This window comes from Aythya ferina (assembly GCF_964211825.1).
Source record: "Aythya ferina genome assembly, chromosome: Z".
NCBI lineage: Eukaryota > Metazoa > Chordata > Aves > Anseriformes > Anatidae > Aythya > Aythya ferina.
This window is the reverse complement of record NC_140299.1, coordinates 41,919,379-41,942,814: the sequence shown is the minus strand read 5'-3', so window position 1 is coordinate 41,942,814 and position 23,436 is coordinate 41,919,379. Positions and strand designations below refer to the sequence as shown.

General features: G+C 40.1%; 1 protein-coding gene across 2 annotated transcripts in view; it reads right to left on the bottom strand.

The window, feature by feature from the left end:
- LOC311427490 (transducin-like enhancer protein 4) overlaps window positions 1-23,436 on the bottom strand; it is a 97,928-nt gene that overhangs the window by 58,681 nt on the left and 15,811 nt on the right. For both annotated transcript variants that reach the window (XM_084504891.1, XM_084504892.1), the window contains exon 5: window positions 7,009-7,071. In XM_084504891.1, coding sequence (XP_084361017.1) covers window positions 7,009-7,071 — 63 coding nt within the window. The remainder of the gene's footprint in view (window positions 1-7,008; window positions 7,072-23,436) is intronic.

Genomic DNA, 23,436 nt, shown 5'->3' with positions numbered 1-23,436 from the left:
ATGCCCTAGGCAATGCCATCATTTTACATGGACATAAAGACAGGAATGTAGCTCTTGATTTGTACATAAGAGCACTCTTTACAATTCCAACACCCATTTACTTAAATCCTGTTCCCAGGGCCATGGGGAGGAAAAGAAAAACTTCTGAGGAACCTGCAGAAAGCTGGCCTAAAACATCAAAGCTATTGCGGAAATGACTCCAATTTCCATGCAGGCTTTGAAAAAATAAGTCAACTCCACAACAGTTTAAATGGTTTCTTTTCCTTTACAGCAAATGTACAAAGAATGGCTCTGAAGAGTATTTGGGAAAAACATCGTTTCATTCCCAGGTGAGAAGAACAGAAGGTGGAAGGGTCAAGTACCAAAATCTCACTTTAAGATTTTTGCTGAAAAGCATTGTAAGACAGAAATTCCCTAAGCAGTCTCACAAGGCATCTTTCATTGATTCTAATAGGTTTGGGATCAAGCCTTCATAGAGAGGAGAAAACCCATGGGCCTTATAACACTGAACCTAAATTAGGTATAGTAGAAACAATTAAAACTCTCTATTGCTAGCTGCTTTAACATTGATTTAATCTTCAGTGGCACGGTATGCACAACACCCAAAATAGATGGTCTGTAATTAGCTTCTCCATCATTTCCAACTCAGCACAGCAACCCACTCTCATCCAGCTCCCTCCCTGCTCCTCGACACCCCACCGGGGGCCTGTCCCCAGTGACCCATAAGCTACTTTTGAGTCACAGATGCAAACAAAACACAACAGAGCATCACAGCAAGCGAAAACTGAGCAGTCCCTGCGCTGACTTGCACCTTCTTGGCACGGGGACCCCAGCTTATTTGTCCCCTTGTAAGGGAGCAGTGGGATCCACTTACTGACCACAGCCCTGTAATGGGTAAAGACCTCTAGATCTAGCAGAGCAAACAAGAAGGCACAGGGCAGCGCTGCGGGGTCCCAGCACAACCCGAAGCCCAGGTGAGGGGCAGGCAATGCAGTCAGTGATCAGGGCGGCAGCACGGAAGGACAGACCGCCCCACTTCCAGACAGATGTTTGGAGGCATTCTGCTGCAGCACCATGTTAACACCACACAGTAGCCTGCCCCTCAAGTGGTAATGGAAAGGTTTAAAACCAAGTAAGAAATAGAGAAATAAATAAAAATGTGACTTTTTTTTCTTTTCTCCAATCGAGAAAGACACAGGTTTGCAGCTTTCACACACACTTTAATGCTAGCCTTCCTCCCTGCACACAAGCAAATGACAAACTGGTTTTCTTCAGATATGAGAAAACAGTATTTTGCATCGCATTTAACAGGCCAGAGCAATGAACTCAATACCCTGCCCTGCCCGTCACCCTGACTAGTATCATTTCTCGTTTTTAACTTCTTCCCTCTGTCTTCTTTTCATCCCTTTCTGTTTTCTGTAATGAACGGTGTCTGCAGTTGCCTTCTGTTGGAAAATCTTCTCCTTTCAGTCTCATGGCAGGTAGCGACAGAGACCACAAGTAGGATGGAGGCGTTTTCACCATCATATTGTCTTATCACACTGTCTGTCACCTAGCCCTGGCTGCTGCACATGCGTTGCAGCATGGTGGAAAATACCTGGTGTTTTTTTTTTTTTTTTTTTTTTTTTTTTTTTTTTTGTTGTTTTGTTTTTTTTGATAACATGTAAGAGCTCCCTGCTGCTTCCAATGACAGGTGAGCCATGCTGACGGCAGCCAAGCAGCAGAAATTCTTCCTGACAAGCATGCACAGGAGCTGGTGTTAAAAATACTTAATTCCAGCCTTTCTCAGCACCACTAACAAAACCTGATGCAAAACTCGATGAACAATTGACTTTGCAGAAGCAAGTGGATTCTGCTATGTTTTATTCATATTATTTTGTTGTTGTATTATCTGTTTAGCGGGAGTACAAACCAGGTCTTGCTTAAGAATTGCGGCAGTGTCATTCTGAAAAGCCTGATCTAGAGACAGCATAATGAGATGAAGCAGTGCTGAAAACACTAGTGAGAACCAGAGAGAAAAAACACTTTTACAGTGGAGTACAGCACTCTTAGAAAACTAAAAGGGACCAGCAGGGTCACTGAATCCACGCACTGTAACTCAGACAAGAGATAACAACCACTTCATAAAATCCTAAGAAAACTACTGGTGATATATGCATAAATTGCTAATAAGATGCCTTTCTTGGTAGAAGGATTACAGATACCTGACAGCTCCCTTTTACTTGTTTCAGCTCTAGTCTTGGGCAAGCCCTAGATGAAGGCAGATAGTTTTCTCAGAGTTTCTCAGCCTCTCATATCCCAGACCAACAATTACTTCCTTTTGAATAACATTTAAAGACTCTTGCTCTGCTTCTGTATAATGTGTACCATGCTCTTCACCCAAATTCTTTAGAAGCACCTCCTGGGAATACACATACAGAGAAGAGCAAGCACGTTATGGCCCATATCTATCTTGCAAAAGGGAAACCGTCCGCTAATATAAAGGTGTTTGAGCAGAAAAGACTGGATTTGGTAACACATGCAGCATTTCATTTTTGAGTGTTTATTTGCACATTGCTTGGCATTTGATTGTGCTTCTAAGTAAACATGACCACCTTATTTTGCATGGGAAACTGAAGACCTCTATTAAAGAGCAAGTTGTTTGGCTTGTTATTATCTAAGTTGACTGGTACTTGGAAGGTATAGTGAACCTTCAGAAAATGTTTCTCATAGCTTCCTCCAGTCTACATAATGCTTGAAGTGTGGCAAGAGTCGACATGGGATAATCCTATGAACATTTGTTTGGCTTCTCAAGCAACGTTTGTAGCTTGTGCTGAGCTCCAGACTGCCACGACTACTTTGTTAGCTGTAAATCAGTCAGCTTGTGGTGCGTCTGCATGAATATAAACACAGTCAATATTTACTCAAAATCAGGTAACCATGATATAAGAGTAACAGTAGTCACACTGAACAAACACAGCACTCCAGCACATGAGATCATTTGCTTCTCAGGGCACACTATCAGGGTCGAAAGGCAATAGTCACTGGTTGCACCCAGTCACACACACCATGTTGACCAGACAGGAACCAGACTCCATTTGAAAGCTGCAGGGTTATGCAAACGCCATGCTGTGCTGCAGCTGGTACACTCAGCAGAGAAGCAGCATAAATCAGTAGAGGCATAATTTACAGCTTTAGACCCCAAATGAATAGTGTCTAACTGGCTAAATCATCAGATGATATGAACATCAGCTACCTATGCCAATTTCAGCCAATCTACACTAAGTTAACTGAGTGCTAACAGCTACTCCAAGTATTTACCTACAGCTTGTAGGCACCCCCTTCCTCATATATAATAGAAAGTACTTTGAGCACACCGATATCTTACAACATCACACAGAGGTGGAAAATGGCTGTTGCAACACAGGAAGTCTGCAACAGTAACAGAAATTGAACGCTGATCACCCCTGAGGTTCATCTCATGCCCCGACCACAAAGTCATTCTTTCTTATCAAAATGGGAAGCTTGTCTTTCTTGATGATATTCTTTACAGTCTTCCTAAGCTGGAGTCAACGTAAAAACAAGGTACCACTTGACTGCATATTTAGGCAGGTTAAAAAATTTATTTTCAAGGTATACTTAGGTAATCTACAGCACTGTAAAACTAACTCAAGTTTTGTGTCTGGAGAACTTCCTGAATATTTTACTGGATTGCTCCTTGAAACAAAGCAGGCAGTAAGGCACAGTAGGGTGACGTATTGTAATTGCATCCTTTTCATGAGATCTCTAGTGATTTTGGCCACGACTTCTTACTTCTAAGTGAGTTATCGCAAGCCATTGATTCCTTACAAAGTTAACAAGCAATAAGACAAGTTAACCTGGTGCTATTATGAGGCAATAATGTTGCCATCAGTGCATGTAACCACTGTATTTTGTTCATTTTTCCCTCAGGCACAATACAAAGGAGTCTGATCACATTTTTCAGCCACTATTCCACAATTAGACTGTATGCAAACTGCATAAACAGCAAAAGCATGCTGCAATTCAATTCTCTATTAATCTAGATGATGAAATAAAGAGGCTTCCATTAAGACTCTCACTTCTTAAAGATACAAATTAGATAGAAACCAAGACTAGCAGAACACTCAAAACTGGAGACCAGTTCTCTTTTGTCTCGTCAGCATATGCTGCCGAAATAACCTGATTTTAAGAAGTGTTTGTACTTATAGGAGTCATGCAGTCACCAGTATTTTCTTAACCCTGATATGAAAACTATCACCAGCGGTGGCACTGTCAAGAAACGTGAAAAGTTTTTTTGCACTTCCCGTTTCAATCTTTCTTTGCTGTCTAGCCCTGCTCCCTTCTTGCTAGATGAACTAAAAAACACGTTTGCCTCCAAGCAAGACAAATGTGTACACTGCCTTTTTGGAAGTGTTCCCTTTTGTCTTTGTTAATGCATGTAAAAATGCTGAAGTTGTGAACTTTTCTTGACCTCTCCATTTCCTTTGTAGCCTGAAGAGCTTTGACATCACAGAGCATGCACAGAGAAGCAGATGTAGGACTTGGTAAACAAGACATGCAAACAGGTGAAGAAAACTTTATGGGCCATGGTTCTGAAAAGCAAAGGCTCACTAGCACAGAAACCATAAGAGATATTGTTTTCAGATCTAAAAACTTAACTAAAAGCTTTGATTTAAAGCCTAAAAAAGAAAATGGTGGTCACAAAGCATACTGACAATAGTGCGCTTAAGCCCTTACTGAACAGTACAGTACCCATGACAGAAGCAGGACAACATCATTTACTAAATTTACAATCCGCATCATCTCTGTTGTCTATCTATATAGTTCTTACAACAAGTATATTAGTGAGAAAGCCACTGAAATGGTTAAGTTCATGATTATATTAAAATTATGTTCTCCATGCCTGGCTTGATGGCCAGGAGGTTGTCAAATCAGAGACTTTAGCTTATAGTTCAAAAGTTACAACATGTGAGCATCACAAGGAAGGTTCACATTGACTGAGGAAAAGCAAGAAGCATGATGTGAAGCCATCACAGTGCCTCCTCTCTCTAATACATGCACTCAAACTGTACCAATACCAGCTTTCAGGAGAATGACTCCAGGGTGATTTAGTACCAGCGAGAAGAGCATGATGCAAAACAGCAGAGAAAAAGGAGAGAGTCTGTGCTCACCTATGTGGGATGCCACTAACACTTAAGCTCAAAACCTCACTGCCCTTTTTTTTGGTGTCTTTTAAAAAAAAAAAAAAAAAAAAAAAAAACAAAAAAAACATTCCCCATAGATGGGGTAGACACTAACACTTTCAAAATCAGAGCCAAAGGCCAAAATTTAGCAGTCACTGTGAAAAAAACACATCTCACTTCAGATGTACTCCCTGGCAAGAACCAGACCCGCTCCAGGAAAACAGGCTAGGTTCTGGAAGCAGACAGGCAGAGCAGTGCAACTTGCTTGTGTACCAGAGTTCTGCTTAGGATTTCATCTGAAAATAGCAGTACCAGTAGTAGTTTAGTGGTACAGAGTTTCTAAACACTGTATCACATACTCAGGAGAAGATGTCTCATGGAAATACTGATCGTGTGCCTTTGCCAAGATCACAGCTTTGCCTGCCAAGTACTCACCCCTGCCTTTGTTTCAAAATCGTGACATTTTCATGCTTGCTTTAGCATGAGTATGAATCAGCTTTACACTTCATTTTTATATGCCGTGTTATTCCTGAGCAGCAAATAAAACCCCCTAACTAGAAGTACAGCAATTCCGTAGCAGCTGAAGTACAAAATCAACAGTTACCCATTTTAGATCCATGCAGCACTTGAATTCTGGTCCCCCAGCAATCTAACTAGATCATTACACATCATTTAGTTTCCACAAACCCATCTTTATAGGCAAGGAGCACTGCTGCACTCACAAACACTGCCAGGTCCTAGTTTTGATAGCGTCATTCTCGTTTCAGACACGGGCACATGTACACAGGCAGCATCAGCTGAATGCTGGCGTGGAGCACACGGCCCCTGGTATGTAGCAGGATGAGCAGCTCTCTTGAAATGCAATGGCACTTTACGGAGCAGCTGAAAAGGTGGTGGAAAGAGCCCTAGCATATTCTCAGGCACGGATATGATGTTTTATGTATGCAACACAAAGAAATACAGCTTTCAGCTTTGACTTCTCAGCTACTGAAGCGAAACCACACGTTAAACAGACGCGCACCAGCGGGCACTGGCAGACCCCACCTCCCAGTCCCTCTCCCCCAGTAGGGTGGGCAGGGGAAGCCATCACGCACCTGACATCTCCTGTCATGAGCCACGCTGCCATTTCACTTTGCACATACCTGCAGCTCTGAGGCTCCCTTGCTAGCTCCAACCAACTCCCCCAAATCCCAGTGCCCCTCCAAGTATCTACCACGCACTCGGGATAATACTGACAAAGAGTAATTTGGAGAAAATTAGTGCTTAGAGAAATTAGCTCACAGTGAGTTTCAATCTTCTGTCTATATTCCCCAAATACACAGAAAACATAAAAGGATTTACGGTAATAAGTAATCTGGGATGCAGAGAGAAAACAGGCAGAAAAAAAGCTGCATTTGTAGGTCTACTCTGTTGAGCACCACGACTTGTTTCACCAAAACAGAAGTTTCTGCCAAACTTTAAAGCTCGCTGCCAGGAATGTAGCACAAATCATGCCTTTCTAGCGTTTTTGCAAGCTACCCTATGATTTCAGATTGACAACGTCAGAATTGTGAGCAAAACTGCATTTGTGTGTGACAGCAAAGTATTTAAACAACTAAAATTTTGCTTAACACATTACAACACTCTCCATTTCATAAACACATTTAAATGATATTATAATAGAATTGGAGAGGATAATTAAGTTACAATGAGGACAACGCAGTGGAAAGTCATCTACAAGCACTATGAGATTCATAAATGAACAGTCTCAACACAAAGTCCCATTTTTATAACAGATATGATGAGGCAACTGTTTAGATTAGTACCAGTGCAGACTACTACCTACCTCTTGGGACAGGAAGGGAATAACTTGTGCACATATAGCATTCAGCCTCTTGACGATTTCTGCCTGCAAATGACAAGAAGAAAGAAGTTTTAATTATATAAATTCTCAGACGCAACTGTTATCTATGAGCACAGGACATATTTTTGTTTGTATCCATCTCTAGCCATCTTCTGGCTAGGATAGCTTAGCAGAAGCATTTGGGAGCCGGTTTAATAGTTCCTAGCAGACAGTCATTTCTGGCTAAAAAGTTCTACAGTTTAGAACTTCCATATAATACAAAGAGAAGTTAATTTTCATTATATAAACAAAGACATTTGTTTTTAAGGAAAGACTCTTCAGGAGATTTAACAAAAAAGAAAAACAAAATACCGTGTGTTGCACTAAAATCTCTCCTAAAAGGCAAAAGGAAGTATCATTTCAAATTACAGCAATGCCACTGTAAGTGAAGGGATCAGATAAACCAAATATTTCTATATGTACACTGGGAGAACATTAGCAATACTACATACAACTTCACTGATAATAATTTTACACATATTTTATAAATTTGTATTTATATATTCTTACATAATTGTATCATATTTTTGCCATTATCAAATCCAAGGTTAACAGTAGTTACTTTCATGATACAGACCATAATCATGATCAGAAACGGATAATATATGATGCTTTATTTCCACACTGCAGATCAATTCTTATTCTGTGTATCTAATCTGCAAATCTCAATAGAGACAGAGGAGATTTGGAGAGATAACACAAGAATTACAGCTTTAGTGACAGAATATTTAAAGTGATGTAGACTTCCTTACAATAAATTGTAACTTTCTTATAATAAATTATAACCAGGGCCAGTTCTTCATTATACAGTAGGACAGAATGCTCTTCCTCTTGCGAAATCACTAAGCATGTGACAAAGACATATAAACTTGTGCAATTTGGGCTTCCTTCTTTTATCAACAACCCCTCTGGCCTTTTTGCTATGCAGTCTCTTAAATTGCACAACCTTAGAAATGAACCGACAGAACAGAAAGGCCCAGAACTAACATTAAAAAAGACAGTACTACACAGAAAATAAACCCGTGTACAAGGAATATTACAGTTAGACAGCTACATAATCAGAAGACATGGAATGCTGGAGGTAAGGGCACATATGAAACTAACTCTGCCCCCTTGTGCGTACTGTGACACATTCGTGTTTACACATGCTACTTCTCAATACAATTTCTTCATTTCTCCAAAATCCATTTAAACTCCCATAGGTTATTTATGTATCAATCTCAATGTTGCACTGTCCCAGCATCTTCTCACTGATCTTCATGATTTATGCAAGTCCCCATCTCACTAAAGTTATGCATTTTAATACATGTTTGACATTCATCTACTGGACGTTTTCTGTTTTACCAGCAAGCATAGACACCTTAAATGACACTTGAGAATATGTTCATCACAAAGCTAAATTATCTGCTGATTTCAAAGGTCTACACATGCCTATAATATCAGACATGCTACAATGCAAAACCTAAATACTCCTTTAAATAGACAGTGTTTGCTATTTCATCCTGAGATTTATGAACCGCTTGTTACATTAAGCAATACAGGGAGCTACGAGATGTGTGTGTCTAAGCTTCAGCCAGAAAGGCTTTGTGATCTAGTACTGCATTATTTGAGAAGCAATATTTGATTAAGGAATTGTAGACTGTAATACAACGCACTCTTACAAAGTACCTGTGCTGTAGTAGTTCAAGCACCATTAATTCAGTCATTTCCAAATTTTGGGTCCCAGCCACATTTTTTTTTCCCCTAAGGAATCTCCTGAGTGCCTTAAAACCAAAAAGAAAACTACATGTCCTGCTCTCAAAGGCTTTTCCACATAAAGAGAAAACACCAAAGCACTGCTGTCTGTGACTCAAGCTGGAGTCCCTCTGGCCTACCATTTAAGCAGTAATAAGAAGGAAGTGATGCTTTCCTCACTATGGAACAACTCCTCCTAAAAAATTCCACACATAAAATGCCTGTCACAACTACACACACCTCCCACACAGTCCCCAGGTGACTTTTCCCTTGGCTATGCTCAGCAAAAGACTACTCCTCACTTCAGCTGGACAACTCAAACTCATTGATGGAATACGAGCAGTTATACAACCTGAACAGACCTCTTGGTATCAGCTGCACCAGGGTACAGAACAGTGGGGATCCTTTCATGCAGGAAGGTGGAATCAGCGAGAAAGCACCTGGCCCAATGTACAGAGAAGAAAAAGAGCTCAGTGAGGGATTTAGGAGATGCTGAGACATCCCTCAGCCATAGTTCTCAGCTAGCTATGGGACCTGCTGGACCAGTCACAACAGAGCTGAGAAGCCCTTCCTAGGCACAGCCTTTAGAAGTAAGATGACTTCCTTGTTAAAATGGTCTTCAATTCCTGTGGCAATGAGCTTTCCTCATTGTGTGGTTCTGCGTACACTTGAATTTTACCACCTGCAGCACTAATGCTTCAATAAAATTCAGAGCAGTTTGCAGAAAGACAGTTGTTTTGAAGAGCAAAAATAACTACTACAAGGTCCTGGCAAGGGAAGCAAAAGGAGGAAGTGATCAGTAATAAGTAGTACGCATCATCTCATGGTGCTGCTATGCAAAAGGCAGTGATAGAGCCACCTGATGAAGAGTGAGTCAAAACACCAGTTCTGGGAGTAGGCCACTTCGCATGGCACTCAGCAGACCTCTCTGCTCCTTGGCAAAGAAAGCATGCAGCAAGGAAACACCCCAGAGAAGCAACGGGACTTCACCGAGGGTCTGCAGAGGTACAGCTCGACTGAGACATGGACTGCCTGGCCCTGGAGATCACAGATCACAGGAAAGAAAGTGCCAGGTACATGCACAAATGCTATGAAGGACATGACACATTGTGCAGTCTGACAACCTCAAAAGACATGATCTGCTTTTGTCTGCCAGAGATGGGGAGACTTCACAAAGGATACGCAATCCACTTTATTATTTCACAATGCTTTGGGGCTTGACTATAAAGCAACCGCATTTCAATTTTCTCAGAAAGTTGTCTTTGGATGCCTCTTGCTGTTTCCAAAGCAGACATTGAGAACTGTAAAACAGACACTGACCTATTCTTGAATATTCAAGGATGAAGTCTTCAAAAATCTCAAAAATATTCCAGAAAGAGTTACACTTCAGCATTAGCCCTCCAGTGCCTGCAGATATTGCTGGGAAGACTTTAATTACACTTCAATTAGTCCTTAAATTTAGAAAAGAAAAAAATCAGAGGCTTCTTTACAAACTAGTCAAAAGCATGGCCTGCAGATGAAGTTCACCTAGGTTTACGTTATGTTCATGTTCCTACAAGTGTTGCCAAAAGCATCTGAAATGCACTTCAGTCCACCCTTCTTCCAGCTACTCTGAAACCCCACAGAGGTGCTGGACTCAATGGCAGAGGGACATTCAGCGCTTGGGACTGAAATATGATGCCCAAAGCAGCATACAAAATTTTAAGGGGAACTTGCTTCTTTCATAAATTTTCATACAATTTCTCTAAATTGTAATTTCATACCAACAATTTGTTTCTTTAGCCATCAGCAAGTATTTATAGCAAAAAGTATGGGCAAGCTGTATGCTCACAGCACATTTGTCAGCTTATAGCAATGAGCAGGTTATCAGAGGCAGAAAGCTGTATGATCTGAGAATTCAAAGTGGCTTTATAAGCAGCTGAGAACACATGGTTAAAAAAAAGACATGAAACATGTTTAGTGTTTTAACAGTAAAGTCTCCTGATGCATGCTGTGTACTCAAACCGTCAAATGTGAAAGGCATTTTTAAACAAATGCTTATTATTTTAAGTGTAAAGATGGCAGGGATGCCTGAGGATACTGTTCGTTTTGCCTGAGGAATGTTGTCTGCAGTAAGCATTTCCAGTGGTCCAGAATTGAATAGTTAACACAACAACACTCAGCGATGCAAGAATGTTTTCTTATTGCCTTGCTCAGTGTTAGGTGTTAAACCAATGATCTCAAACCGTAACAACTCAAGAGCCAAAACACACCTTTTGTGTATTTGTTTTTTGCTTAATATGAAAAAAAAAAAAAAAACACAAGTAAGTGATGTACAAAACAAAACTTGAAACAGACAGTTTAATCTAGTAAATACAAAGTATCCTCTGCCATGGCACTTTTGCAATTAACTGCATAGACTAATCCAACAGCAACGCGCTCAAGTGCTTATTACAACTGCAATGTAACAAAAAGCTAACCAACTAAAGCTAGTCAGAGTGGATCTCTCACAAGGACACCCTAAGATCTGAAGGTGCAGACACTGATAATGCAGGCTAGCGTCTTGGTAGGCCTACTACAACCGCAATTAGACAAGACCTGAAAACTCCCACTGGCGTAATGTACAAAGTAAGAGACAAAACAAAAACACAAGTCTGCTTTACATTTCCACGTTGACAGAGATTTTTAAAAATATACATTTTAATACCAGTTTAAGACCTTCTATTTTCTCTTAGATGTCATACCAATGTTTTTTTCACGATCAGCCTAATTGGCAGGAGAAGGAAAAAGTATGATTTCATAAAATAAGGCAGCCAATTCCTCACATTGAAAGCTAAAGTTGCCTCGGAAACACTGCTGCTTCCACGGCCATCTAATTTTGCCTCTTTTGTCCCATGGGACCAAGCTTTAGAGAGGCATCATTTATTTACAGGCCTTTCCACTGGGCTTCAGTTATCGGCCAATAATGCTGGACACACACTTCTAATGGCCTATGTTTTGAAACCAAGTCTAATCTAATGGCGCAGCGCCCAAACTCCTTTTCCAGCATAGCCATTAAAGGATGTAGGTTATTGCTGTTGTCACCATTGATATTTGTCATTGTAATGTAATTAGGGCCCTAAAATGATGCATTACAGCCCTTGGCACAGCTTCTATTAAAATCTTTTCTTCTGCTCACTGAACTGCGACCTGCTTTCTGATGAATAACAGACAGACAGCTTTAGGGTGAGGAGCAGATTCATCAAAGAAGTATTTTTCAGCATTGGAAATAAAATAAATAAATAAATAAATAACGGAGGGCAACCTAAGGAAAAAAAGCACAAGGAAAAAAAAGAAGAAGCACAGAGAGCATTTGAATTTCATCTGACCACTTGAAATTCTGATTGCATCTGATGAATCTTTCTTAGGACAATATATTCCCAGCCTGTGAATCACATGGTTAATCAGGGCTCTAATCTGCTATCCATCAGCCTATGCCAGCACTGTAACTTCCAATCAAATTTATAGGTTATGTGGGTCACGCATCCCTGAACAACTACATTCACAGATATCCCATTTAAACCGGCACAGATTCTGAAATGCTGTTGTTAGGGTTACTGAATGTTATAATACTATTCAAAGCTTTATGAAAGCTCCTGATAAACAGCTGCTAAATTATTGCCTGTGGATACAGCATGATGCTCTGAAATAGCATTAATGGCCCAATAAAAGGGCAATTGTTCATGCCAAAATATAAAAAGGATAGCTTTTGCTGCCATAGTTTGTCAAATATGTTAACAAACACCGACACTTCTATTACTCCTTTCCCTAAACACAAAAGATGTTTGGTTTTGCATAAAAACACACCAGCATGGAAGCAGAAAGGATGAGGGAGAGGCAGGCAGCGAAGGCTCGAGTTGGAATTGTCTTTTTACTTATCTAACACAAGCTTGTATTGTTTGACTCCCTCTGAGAGCCACCTAAGAAAAAACACTATTTTAACAGTTTTAAGCTCTCCAAAACAATTTACATTGTTGCTTTTTTTTCTTTAAATGAATGGTTAAACATTTCCTAACTATAATGTTAATAAATATGTTTTCCCTTACGTTTTTGGTATGCATATAAAGAGATGATAACAAAATAATTGTGCCTGAATCTGACCCATGTAAAGGAATGAGGACCTGTATCAATCAATAGTGCCTCAAAATTATTAAAAGGATACAACACAAGAGCAACTGCTTAATTCCACAGCTCAGCCAACATCTTTTTGACCAAAGCAATGAGGGAGCAGTATTTAAATGATGCTTAATTGCCTACATACACAGACCAGTATATTTAAAAATCTGACCTTCAAATACACAAGTGCCTCTGAAAACTTGGGTACTCCCGAAAAATGTTCAGCAGATAAGCCTGTGGGCAAGGCTGTGCAGAAGAAGCCCCCATGAGGCAGCCCAACCCAGAACAGAGCTAGTTACTGGTGTCAGAGTGCTCATGGCACAACTGCTGCCCAGCAGCCACCGGCTGCACGCATGAGAGAGAACACAACAGACCACCACACTCCCAAATTCCTCTGATGGTAGCACCTATGGACTTAGTTCAATTCACCTTTGCAGCACACAGCAAGAATTGGACTTAAGCACATGATAAAATATGGGAACGTGTTTAAGTACCTTGGTAAGTATTTTAGCATATGTCCCAATTCTTAACAGAATTGGAGCCTCAGAGAGAAGCAAGAGTCATATAAACTTCAGATACTGAAATACTCAAAAATGTTCTAACACGTACAGAGTTGAGAATCCATTTGTTGCTTTAAAAATCTCCATTTGCATTCCTTTTTATCAGAGAAAAAAGCAAAATTGGGATTTTATTTATAGTATATAAACTTCAGGAAAAATATTTCCACTACATTTCATGAAGTTCCATAGTTATTACAATTATAAAAAATTGCTGGTAAAGAATTACCACTGGAGGCTGTAGGTCTGTCAGTGGAATGGAAACAAAACTACTATATATGTATTGTTGAAATAAAACAGAATAATAAAACACTATTGGGAAACCCATTTCAGCAGCCAGTAGGAAAAAGAATATATGCAATTACACTTTCAGAAAAATAATCTGAAACAACTGTTATTTCAGGTTTAATTTGTTTTACACAATGCAGCCTTTGCCAAAAAGATCAATCTAGTTTATTAAGTGCTTACCAAGAACACATGCACACACCCATAGTATCTAAACAAGTGTTTCACAAATTAGTGAGAGAAAAAACATTATTACACTGTATGAGACATATCACGATTCTGAATAAAGTGAGCAAAAAAGCTAATCTTAGTATTTCACAGAAAATTAACTCTTCTTTCATAAAGAAGAATGTGTTTTGTTTTAATCACAGACTGTTGTCTGGAAGTGCTTACTCCAGTTCTATGGAACTGGAGAAAATATTGCAAGCCCTGAATATAAAATTCCTCTTCAGCCATTAAGGAATGTTGTTTGGAAACAGAGATGCAAAGAATCTAGTCCTGTACTCAAAGAGAATGGAGGACAAAGATCTCTAGTGAGAGGGACATTAAACAGAAAACTTCTTCGTTAAACTTGAGCAATAGAAGATTTATTTTTTATTTGTATGAAATGTACTTAGAGAGTTGAATGCAACAAGATCCTGCTAAATAAACACACATACCTACCTCCCCTCACTTTCCTAATCAACCTCCTTTATAAACATTGCAACTAAGCCTATAGAGTACTGTAAACTTGATAATTACTCTTTAATAAATTAAAGTGCTTATTTTGTACAAAATACTGAGGACAGCAATATAAGCAATAGACTAGAGTGGCAGAATTTTCAAAATCAATTTACTAACATATATCCCAATATGTGGGCTGCTGAAGTGATAAGACATAGCTTTTATTTAATGTCTCAAGAACGACATGGACCTCAACTGAACAAGAAAAGATACATATTGAACCATTCATGATTAAGACAATAAAAAGAAAATCAAGTGAGGTAACATAAACTTGCTTCAAGCCTGTCACTTGAGGAACTCATGTTTATTGTTAATATCAATGTCTTCCAGCAAGTACCGACACAGAAACACATTACCTGGAGTGTCTCATCTTCAGTTCAGGCTGCCACTAGGTAGCAAGCTGCATCCTGTCTTGCCATGCCAGAAATACTTGCAGAGCATCCAGAAGAAAGGTTGCAAATGGAATTTAAAACGACAGAAACTGGCTTCAACTTCCCTTCTTCCAAGACAGCCCAAAAAGCAGACTGAAACAAGTAAGAAGGGACCACTGTGAAGCATGGCAGTCTTTCAGGAAAGACATCAGTAGAGCACTGTAGTACCCTGAAAGGTACTATACCACCACTTACCAGCAATCCTCACACAGGACACTTCATAGGATTACAGACTTTGTAAAATATGGCCTCATACTATAAGAATGAGAAGTTTCCAGCTTGCTCCACCATCTCAAGGAATCTGACTTCATAGCTGTTGTGTTTTTTTTCTTTCTTAAGCTTATTTAAGCTTTCTTTCTTTTTTAAGCTTATAAACCTGTGGCATCCCACTAAAGCAGCTTGAGCTCTGAGCTCAATCTTTTGTGTCCATCTCATAACTAATTAGGTCAGAATTTTCCATTTTAACGTTTGCCCGTAACAGCTGAAATGATGGAACATGCACCATCACTGCTCTCTTACTGCTTGACCCTTCCCCTCACACATCCGTCCAAACAGTCTGAACACAGTTCTTCCGTACCTACTGGAAATGACATGAGTCAACCTCAGAGTGGCCATAAAAATACATAGATATAGTGCTTTTAATGCACAGTTTCATTTAATCGGGTCCAGTAAGTCCCCTATTTATTTACATCACAAGTTCATACTCTGTTTCTCAGAAGTTGAAGGAATTGTAATCAAAGAGAAATACTGCTGATCAGTAGTTTCAATCTGTACATCATAAAGAACCAATGAAAGGTGAGAGTCAAAACCCGTTCTCAGTAGACTTGTCGTTATTTTGGGATGTCCTTAGATGCACTGGCAAAATATTAAGCAGCCAGCTTTTTAGCAAAAGGCTGAATGCCTCTACCAGGTTAATTCAGACAAAACCATGCTTTTAAAACTTATACAAACAGTGCTCAGGAAAGGGGACTCCGATGCTCTTTTCAAGTGTTAACACAAAAGAAACACTAAAATCATTTTCCCTCCACAAAATAGTTAGAGCTGGTTCAAGTGCCCAGCTCTCACTCCTGATCCCCACCAACACTCGCCCTTCATTTGCAAGTAGACAAAAAAGAAGAAAGAAAACATTCAGAAGAAGCAATAGGCCCCCATTATCTGACCTCCACTCTCCAGTTCCAGTGTTTACTTTGGAGCAGTATGCTCCCAATGTCATCACTAAGAAGCTGATACACTATCAAGCCTTAGAACTATGAAGATTGTGCCAGACTTCCAGTTATGTGTATGAGCTTGTACAAGTCCAGTCCTGACCACCAACTCCATGCAACCACTGTCAACACATTTCTGCTTTCCTCCAGACAAAAAAAATAAAAAATAAAAATTATTTTTTCCAGCAAACGTTGTGCTGGCCCAGGTTTCAATGAACTACAAAAAGTTGACCAATAAACTTACAAAAAGGGCAAAAAAAAAGCAAGTCTCCATTCAAACACAAAACAAAACAAAACAAACAAACAACAAAAAAGCTAACTACTGAACTCAGTTTATTCACTTTCAAATTCATTTGGAGACCAGGAACCCACATTTCTGCATCAGGAATATGGTTACTACTTGTCCTCCACTTCTGGTTGCCTTTGCTACCACATCCTTGCAGATCATGGATGTTGGAGCCCAAAGCCCGCTCAATTCATTTATAATTACATTTGTTTATGTTTGCTTCTAAAATGATAAATACTAGGAATCAGCACACTGATTTGTGCAGTAGATTTCTTGGGTCTGGTTACAAGAATTCCAACACTGTCTTGTTTCGTCTCCAATCCTTCATCTTTTCTTCCTGCCCAAAGATTTCACACTATGTGTTGGATAGTTATCATTTAGTTAAGAAATTCAGAAGAAGAAGAAGAAAAAAAAAAATGTTTACTTAAGGAAAAGTAGTCTATGCAAAGGAAACAACATTTTAACTCATTTTCCACTGCACCTTCCTGTTCTATTATGAAAATGAGCAATACTCAGATGTAATTTCCGTACATTAAGGTAACAAACTTTGGTATTTGACATAATTTAGTAGATAAAAATCTTACCCTTCTTAAGCCAGTACACAAAAACATTTAATTTTAATTATGCCCCCCAAAGAGAAGAAAGAATAGTGCAGTGGATTTTAAAGCAATGCTATAATCAAACATCCACTTTCGATGCTTGCAGTGACACATATCCAAATGAAGCATGTTACCATCCCAATTTTTAAACCCTGTATAAGTATGATACCTGTTAAATCTTTCTGAAGATAAATAAATAGATGTTCTATTGTATCGCTTGGAGGTATTTTACCAAGTTCCTTCCTCTGGAATCAAGACATTATCTCAGAATCTGATTACATTTAAGATACCTCTCTCCCTTTCCCACCTATAGAGAACTTTTTCTTTTTTTTTTTTTTTTTTAATCAACACTCAATAGACAAATGAAAGTTATATAAAATTCTAAGGGTGTACAGTAGAGCACAAGTTTTTTTTATTCGGAACATAATTGGAAATTTCAACTTCAGGTGCCAACTCTTGATTTCATCATGTTTTGAGATGATGAGACGATACCACATTTCTAATGAAGTTACCAGCCAAGAACCTCAATGCCATGGCATCCTGCAGACAGGCAAGAGATGATGAACTGCCACCAGCCCTGCGGCTTGGGGCTTTCACCACCTCACCCCACACACATTGGCACAGCCAGCAGGATCCTAATTCCTCTTCTCTAGGGCAGGCTGCCCACAGTGTAGGTGGGACAGCACCGTGGAGCCGGCACACTGAGTAGATTCACACAGTAGTGAAACACTGAATGTTCCAGCAGTTCACACATCTCTGCCGCCACTCAGACAACACTGCTTTGTACCAACTTTTTTTTTTTTTTTTTTAAGTAAAACGTGGTGCCACCATTAGCTTAACAGGAAAGGATTCTTGCTGCAGCAAAATGCTGCTTTTCTGCGAGCAACAACAGAGTAACAGTCTGTAGCCCTGACTCCTATAGAGGAAAAAATATTGATATGAATTGTCATGGCTCATAATTTCAATCACTGCGGACCATAACTACCTCTGCTGACAATAACTCTATTCGGATTTCAGCATTTCTGCAGCCAGAGTTCCCTGCAGCACTCACCAGTTTTCTCTTAAGTGGAGGAGGACTAGAAAAGAACAGGTAATTTTATCCTTCAAAATGTGAATATCTAACAAGTGGTAGTTTCGCTAGTGAAGTACATCTAAAATAATCAGGCAGTTTACAATACGCCTTTTAACCTTCTAAGAGGACACATTTGCAAAGCAAATGTTAAGACACTTGTAAGACATGAATGCTTAATACATCCAGGAAATTCGCTTGTCCAAGACAGCTGGATACACTAAGTACATCTTCATATTCAATTCATTTGAATGGCATTTCCCCAGTAAAACTCCTGCCAGGACAGACTCTGAGTCAAGCAACACTAAATTACATTTATCTTGAAATTAAATCACCATTATAGAAGTTTTCAAATACTTTTTATCCATGAAGGATTTCAACTTAACATAACTTTTTAAAGAAACATGAAATTTAAGAAAACGCTGTAAAAAGCATGACGTGAGGTATGGAGCAAAGGAAAACTCTCTGGTGGAGAAATGTAAGTTCTGTGAAACCTCTTCCAGTGCTGTAACTCCCTGTGAGATCACACTTTATGTGAAGAGTTCCTATGAACTGCATTAATTTCAGACAAATACTCAAGATGTGCCATATGTTAAATGTGCTCCTCATCATTCTGCATACAGAGACTTTAACAAAAACATCTAGAACATGGGAAATAGGTCAAAAGCAAGTACATCAAAGGGGTAAACGATCAATTCTATCAACAGATTAACCATGTGATAATAGCACGAACGTGTTTTGCCTTAAGATGTGTTCTCATCGTCACTTTTGGATTCCTCCACAAAGTTAGTCCAGTTCAGCACCCATGACGCCCCTGTAAAGACAGCTGGGTCAGAAACATGGGCAGTGCTCTCACCAGTTACGCTGTACCTGTTTTGGAGACAGAAGGCTTTCACTGTGGTTTTCACATGAATTGGTGTAAAAACAGGCACTGAAATGTGCCACTGATCCTCTAATCCAGCTGCTCCTGCTCAACCCACCCTTGTGCTGCTAGCCTTTTCTTGGATATGTGGTGAACCAAACCAGGAACTTATCCAAGTTGAAACTAACCCAAACTTCCTTTTTCCTTTTTTTTTTTTTTTTTTTTTCTTTTTTTAAATACAAATCCCATTCCCAGACCCAGTTTACCCTAGGGTTAACCCACAGAAGGAGATATAAAGTCAAATGCTGGATCACCCCCTTCATTATCAATGCCATCTGTTGCCAGCTCGAAGCGCAGAGAAAACTGCAGTCTCAGACACCCAAAGCCTCTATGCTTAGACTTCTTGTGAGTACTCAACACCTTCCTCCTTTAAGCCAGAAAACAAGAACACAGTTAAAAGAGCAAACCACACCGCAGCGCTCTTGGCAAGCTGCTCTCGTCTTGTGACATATACCGATACTCCTCTCAGCATGGGAAGGCACTCTGTTTCACTTCCTCCACTATGCTGCAACCAAGACATGTTCCTATCAACCACACAACAACCTTTTCACCTCTCGAGTTAGCATCATGATCTGTTTCAGCTGCAAGTTTCAACTAGTCTTTGCAGCCACTGCTTAGATCATCTGGTAAACCAAATCACCCAGGCGCAATTGTGCAGTGAATTCAGAATAATAAACACTTACTGGTAAAAATGAGTGGTGGACTACTAGCCTGGCAGTGGTCAGATTAAGTAATTAAATGTTGTGGTCAAAAATGTGAAAGAAAATGACTCAAAACAATGTATATTTTTCAGTTATAGCAGACAGCATGACAGACAGCAAAACCACATTTCCATGTGTCCCTCCCCCTCTCCCTCTCTCTTTTTTTTTTTTAATGGATATGTGGCTTTTTGCCACGGAGTAATTCTATGGTTTACCAAAATGCAGTCTCTGGGCTTGTTAATTTCATATTTAGTTAGCTAGGTCTGTAATCTCTCCACCCTTTTAATCAAAAAGGTTTCAGGCAAGTGTTTATATGAAAAGCACTTATTCAAATCCTAATATTTTTACCCACAAAAACAGACAAAGGTTGTATCTATTCTGTTTTATGAGAGTCTGTTTTGCACAAACTATTATAATTATTCCCTTTCATAACAGTAGTTTCCCATGACAATTAGAGACTTAGTTGTGCGATTCTGTTTGCATTAGAAATTTGCCAGAATACAGGGAAACCTTAAAATCACTGAACTACCTACAATTTGTTTGCAAACCTGTTCGTGAATAATCACTGTCTGTTTTTCACAAAGACAATGGAAAAAGCCAGGGGGAGGAGGAAGGGAAATAGGTTTGATGACTACTGGATAGCTCAGACTGGATTTTCTTTGTGTGAGCTTCAGTGAAGATAAAAGAATTAAGTTGGAAAATATTAACCTTTAATATAAAGGGAAGGCAATTTAAAGTGACTGACTTCCTTATCGAAAAAGTCACTTTTCACTATTATAACATACCATGTGGCATAGGTGACAACAAAGGAAAGAAAAGTGAAATAGGATTTTCAGTCATCAAACCTTGTTGCATCGAGTTTGCCAACACAGGCATAACTTCAGCTCATGAACACAAAACAGAAGTTCCCTTAAACTACCTGAAGAATTGACCGAGAAATACTCAACATAATCAACCCTTGCTGACCTCCAGACTCCCAGGCTACTCAGTCAGCAAGACCTGAGAGAGTCTGTTCAAAGGTGGTCAAAGCACACCTCTGAATACTTCAGTCACACTCCTGGATACCATCTACATGCACCACAAACCACACATTATCTTAAGTGAGGACATTTAAGTGAAGTTTTAAAAACAGATGTCATTTTCTGCCAGTGCTACCCTTGGCTATACAAAATTACTCTCAAAATCTGTTGCAAAACCTTTGTATAGCCCATACGATCTAGTTGTAAACGAGGCTTTCTCCACCTCCACAGACCAAAGTAGACTATGCACCAAGAGCTGTTACAGTCCTACTAACTTCACAGCTGTTCTGCATCCAAAATTAGTTACCAAGAAAGGTAGTAGCAACGTGATGCTCACATAGAGACAGTGACCTGTTTTTTCTAAGTCCCACTGCTTCAAGAAGGTGGAAAAGCACAGCAGTATTTCAGTGAAAAACATCAGATATGAAACTCTTCTTCTATTTTGTATTTAAAATAGCCTTCTGACTAGTATTTTTGTTCAATGTCCAACTGCCTTTTACCATCAAAACTACATTTACAGTTTCTCACACATGGGGCATTGATGTGCTAAGACTCAAGCAAAGCTGTGATCCTCTCTATTTAATACTAAGAGGGTTTGCCTAATCTTCTGACAACTCATATTGCCATTATCTTCTTTCAACCTCTGCAACCAATTAATTGGTTGCAGAGGTTGCAGACCCTGCCAAAATTGGTTGCAGAGGTTGCAGACCCTGCCAAAAAATGGACAGGTAGTAATTCCAATGAAGTTGAGGAGACTGGAAATTAAGGTACCTGAGATCTACACCAGAAGCCTATCCCAGGCTAATTCTGCCTGGAACCAGGAGGTATGAAAGGCTTCATCAACACCTACATTTTCTTCAACTTGACAATAAAATGACTTGTACAAGAGACACATGATCCCACTGTGCTGCAGCCAGTTGGTGTATGGGAATAAGCCCTATTTCTGGCATTTTTTAAGGGTTGGGCAAACCCTTGGTCCCTGCCAGGGGGCATGCAGAAAGAAGATAGGGACACACTACACAACGTGAGAAAGCTCTTTGTGTAGTTTCATCTTTCCTCCCAGAATCCTACCAAAAAAAAAAAAAAAAAAAAAAGTAGTAATAGTATTATCCTGTTTTCCAGATGGAGAACAGAGGCTGGGAAGACAGATTACCAAGGGACAAGCCTCCTTAATACAAATTAAAGCATTGACTGCATTACTGCCGAAAGGCACATCACTGGAGCATGCTAATTGCAGCTGGGATGGAAAAGACAGCAGAACACACATGGGAGGCAAAACGAGGACAAAACTGTCTTGGGAAATAACACCCTGCCCCAAGCATCTTACAGTCTAGAGAGGTAAAGACAGCCACTTCTAAGTGACTCCCATGTAATAATATCCCACCTCTTATTACTTAACATATCAGTCTCCAAAAATTCCACTGTGGTTATGCTTCAGCAATGGTATTACTTCCACTTCCCAGACAGAGAACTCCGGCAGCAAAGGCCACATGTGAAGTCTCAAGAAGGTATGTAATGGGATTTTTAATAATGCCTAAACCTGCTAATTTGGACAGAAAGTCAGCAGATAAGTGCCCAAGATGATTCTTCAAGAATTCCTAAGCACAGAGGAACATCTAAACACACCTACAGGGACGTGTTCTGGGAACACGCAACGCTGAAGTCACCAGAAGCACGCAGGAGTGTCTGTCTCCAGCACTGAAGCTCCCCAGTAAACGCTTCTAAGTCCCTTTCCCAGACATGTTCAGAAGTGTCCTTGGCATCCAACCCAGCTCACAACTAAGCCCTGGCAAACACCCCCCTCCAACTCAGTGCTTCTCCACCCATGTCCCCAAGGGAGCTGGGAACTCCTGCCAGGACGATTCCCACATGAAACACAGCAGCAGTCACGTTTGAAAAAAATAAAAAGGGGTGGAGAACAGAGAAACTTCTATGTAACAGCTTAGTGGTTAAAGAATTTAATCAGAGCATTACATACATTACTTTAAATCTTTCTTTACTTCTCCTTCCCACCTCTTAGCACACCCTACCTAATAGGCTTCTGTGAACTCTGGGAAGGAAATACTCCCAGTTCTTCCACTGCAAAAGAAAAGTCCCTTTTCCAGATCCTGCTCGCAATCCTTGCATGTGAAAAAACCACCGTGGGCCAAAATATAAATGGGACTGGGGCAGGAACCCAGCAAAACCCCTTCCAGCTGGCCACAGTCTTTCCAGGGCGATAGCACAGCATCCCTCCTCTTTCAGCTCTACTGAACCATTATCTCACACAAACCAGCTTTCGGCTGGATAGCCCCGTCTCTACTCACTCTCCTGGGAGAGATGAAAATCAGGAATCACTCTTCTAAAGGTAATTCTGGTCTGAGAATACCAAGTGAAGGCAGCATGTCCTGGCAGCACCACCTCAGGTGTCTCAGCCTTCAAGCAGTGCCAGATGTAGGGCACACCCATGACCTCAACATTTCCCTGTGAGCTACCCGCTGTACGTGCTGGATTTCTTTGGCTCCACGATGAGTCACTCGGCTTGCCCCACACGCTGCAAGCTTCCCTCTGCCTTCATTCTGCTGTCCTTACATCCCACCAGTGGTGCAAGAGTGTCTGCTGCAATGCCCCAGCCTCTCAGCTGGGAGCGGGAGCAGTGCATGGTCCAAGGTCTCAGGAAGCCTCTAACAGCACAGACCAGACACTTGCACCTGGTCTCCACAATCC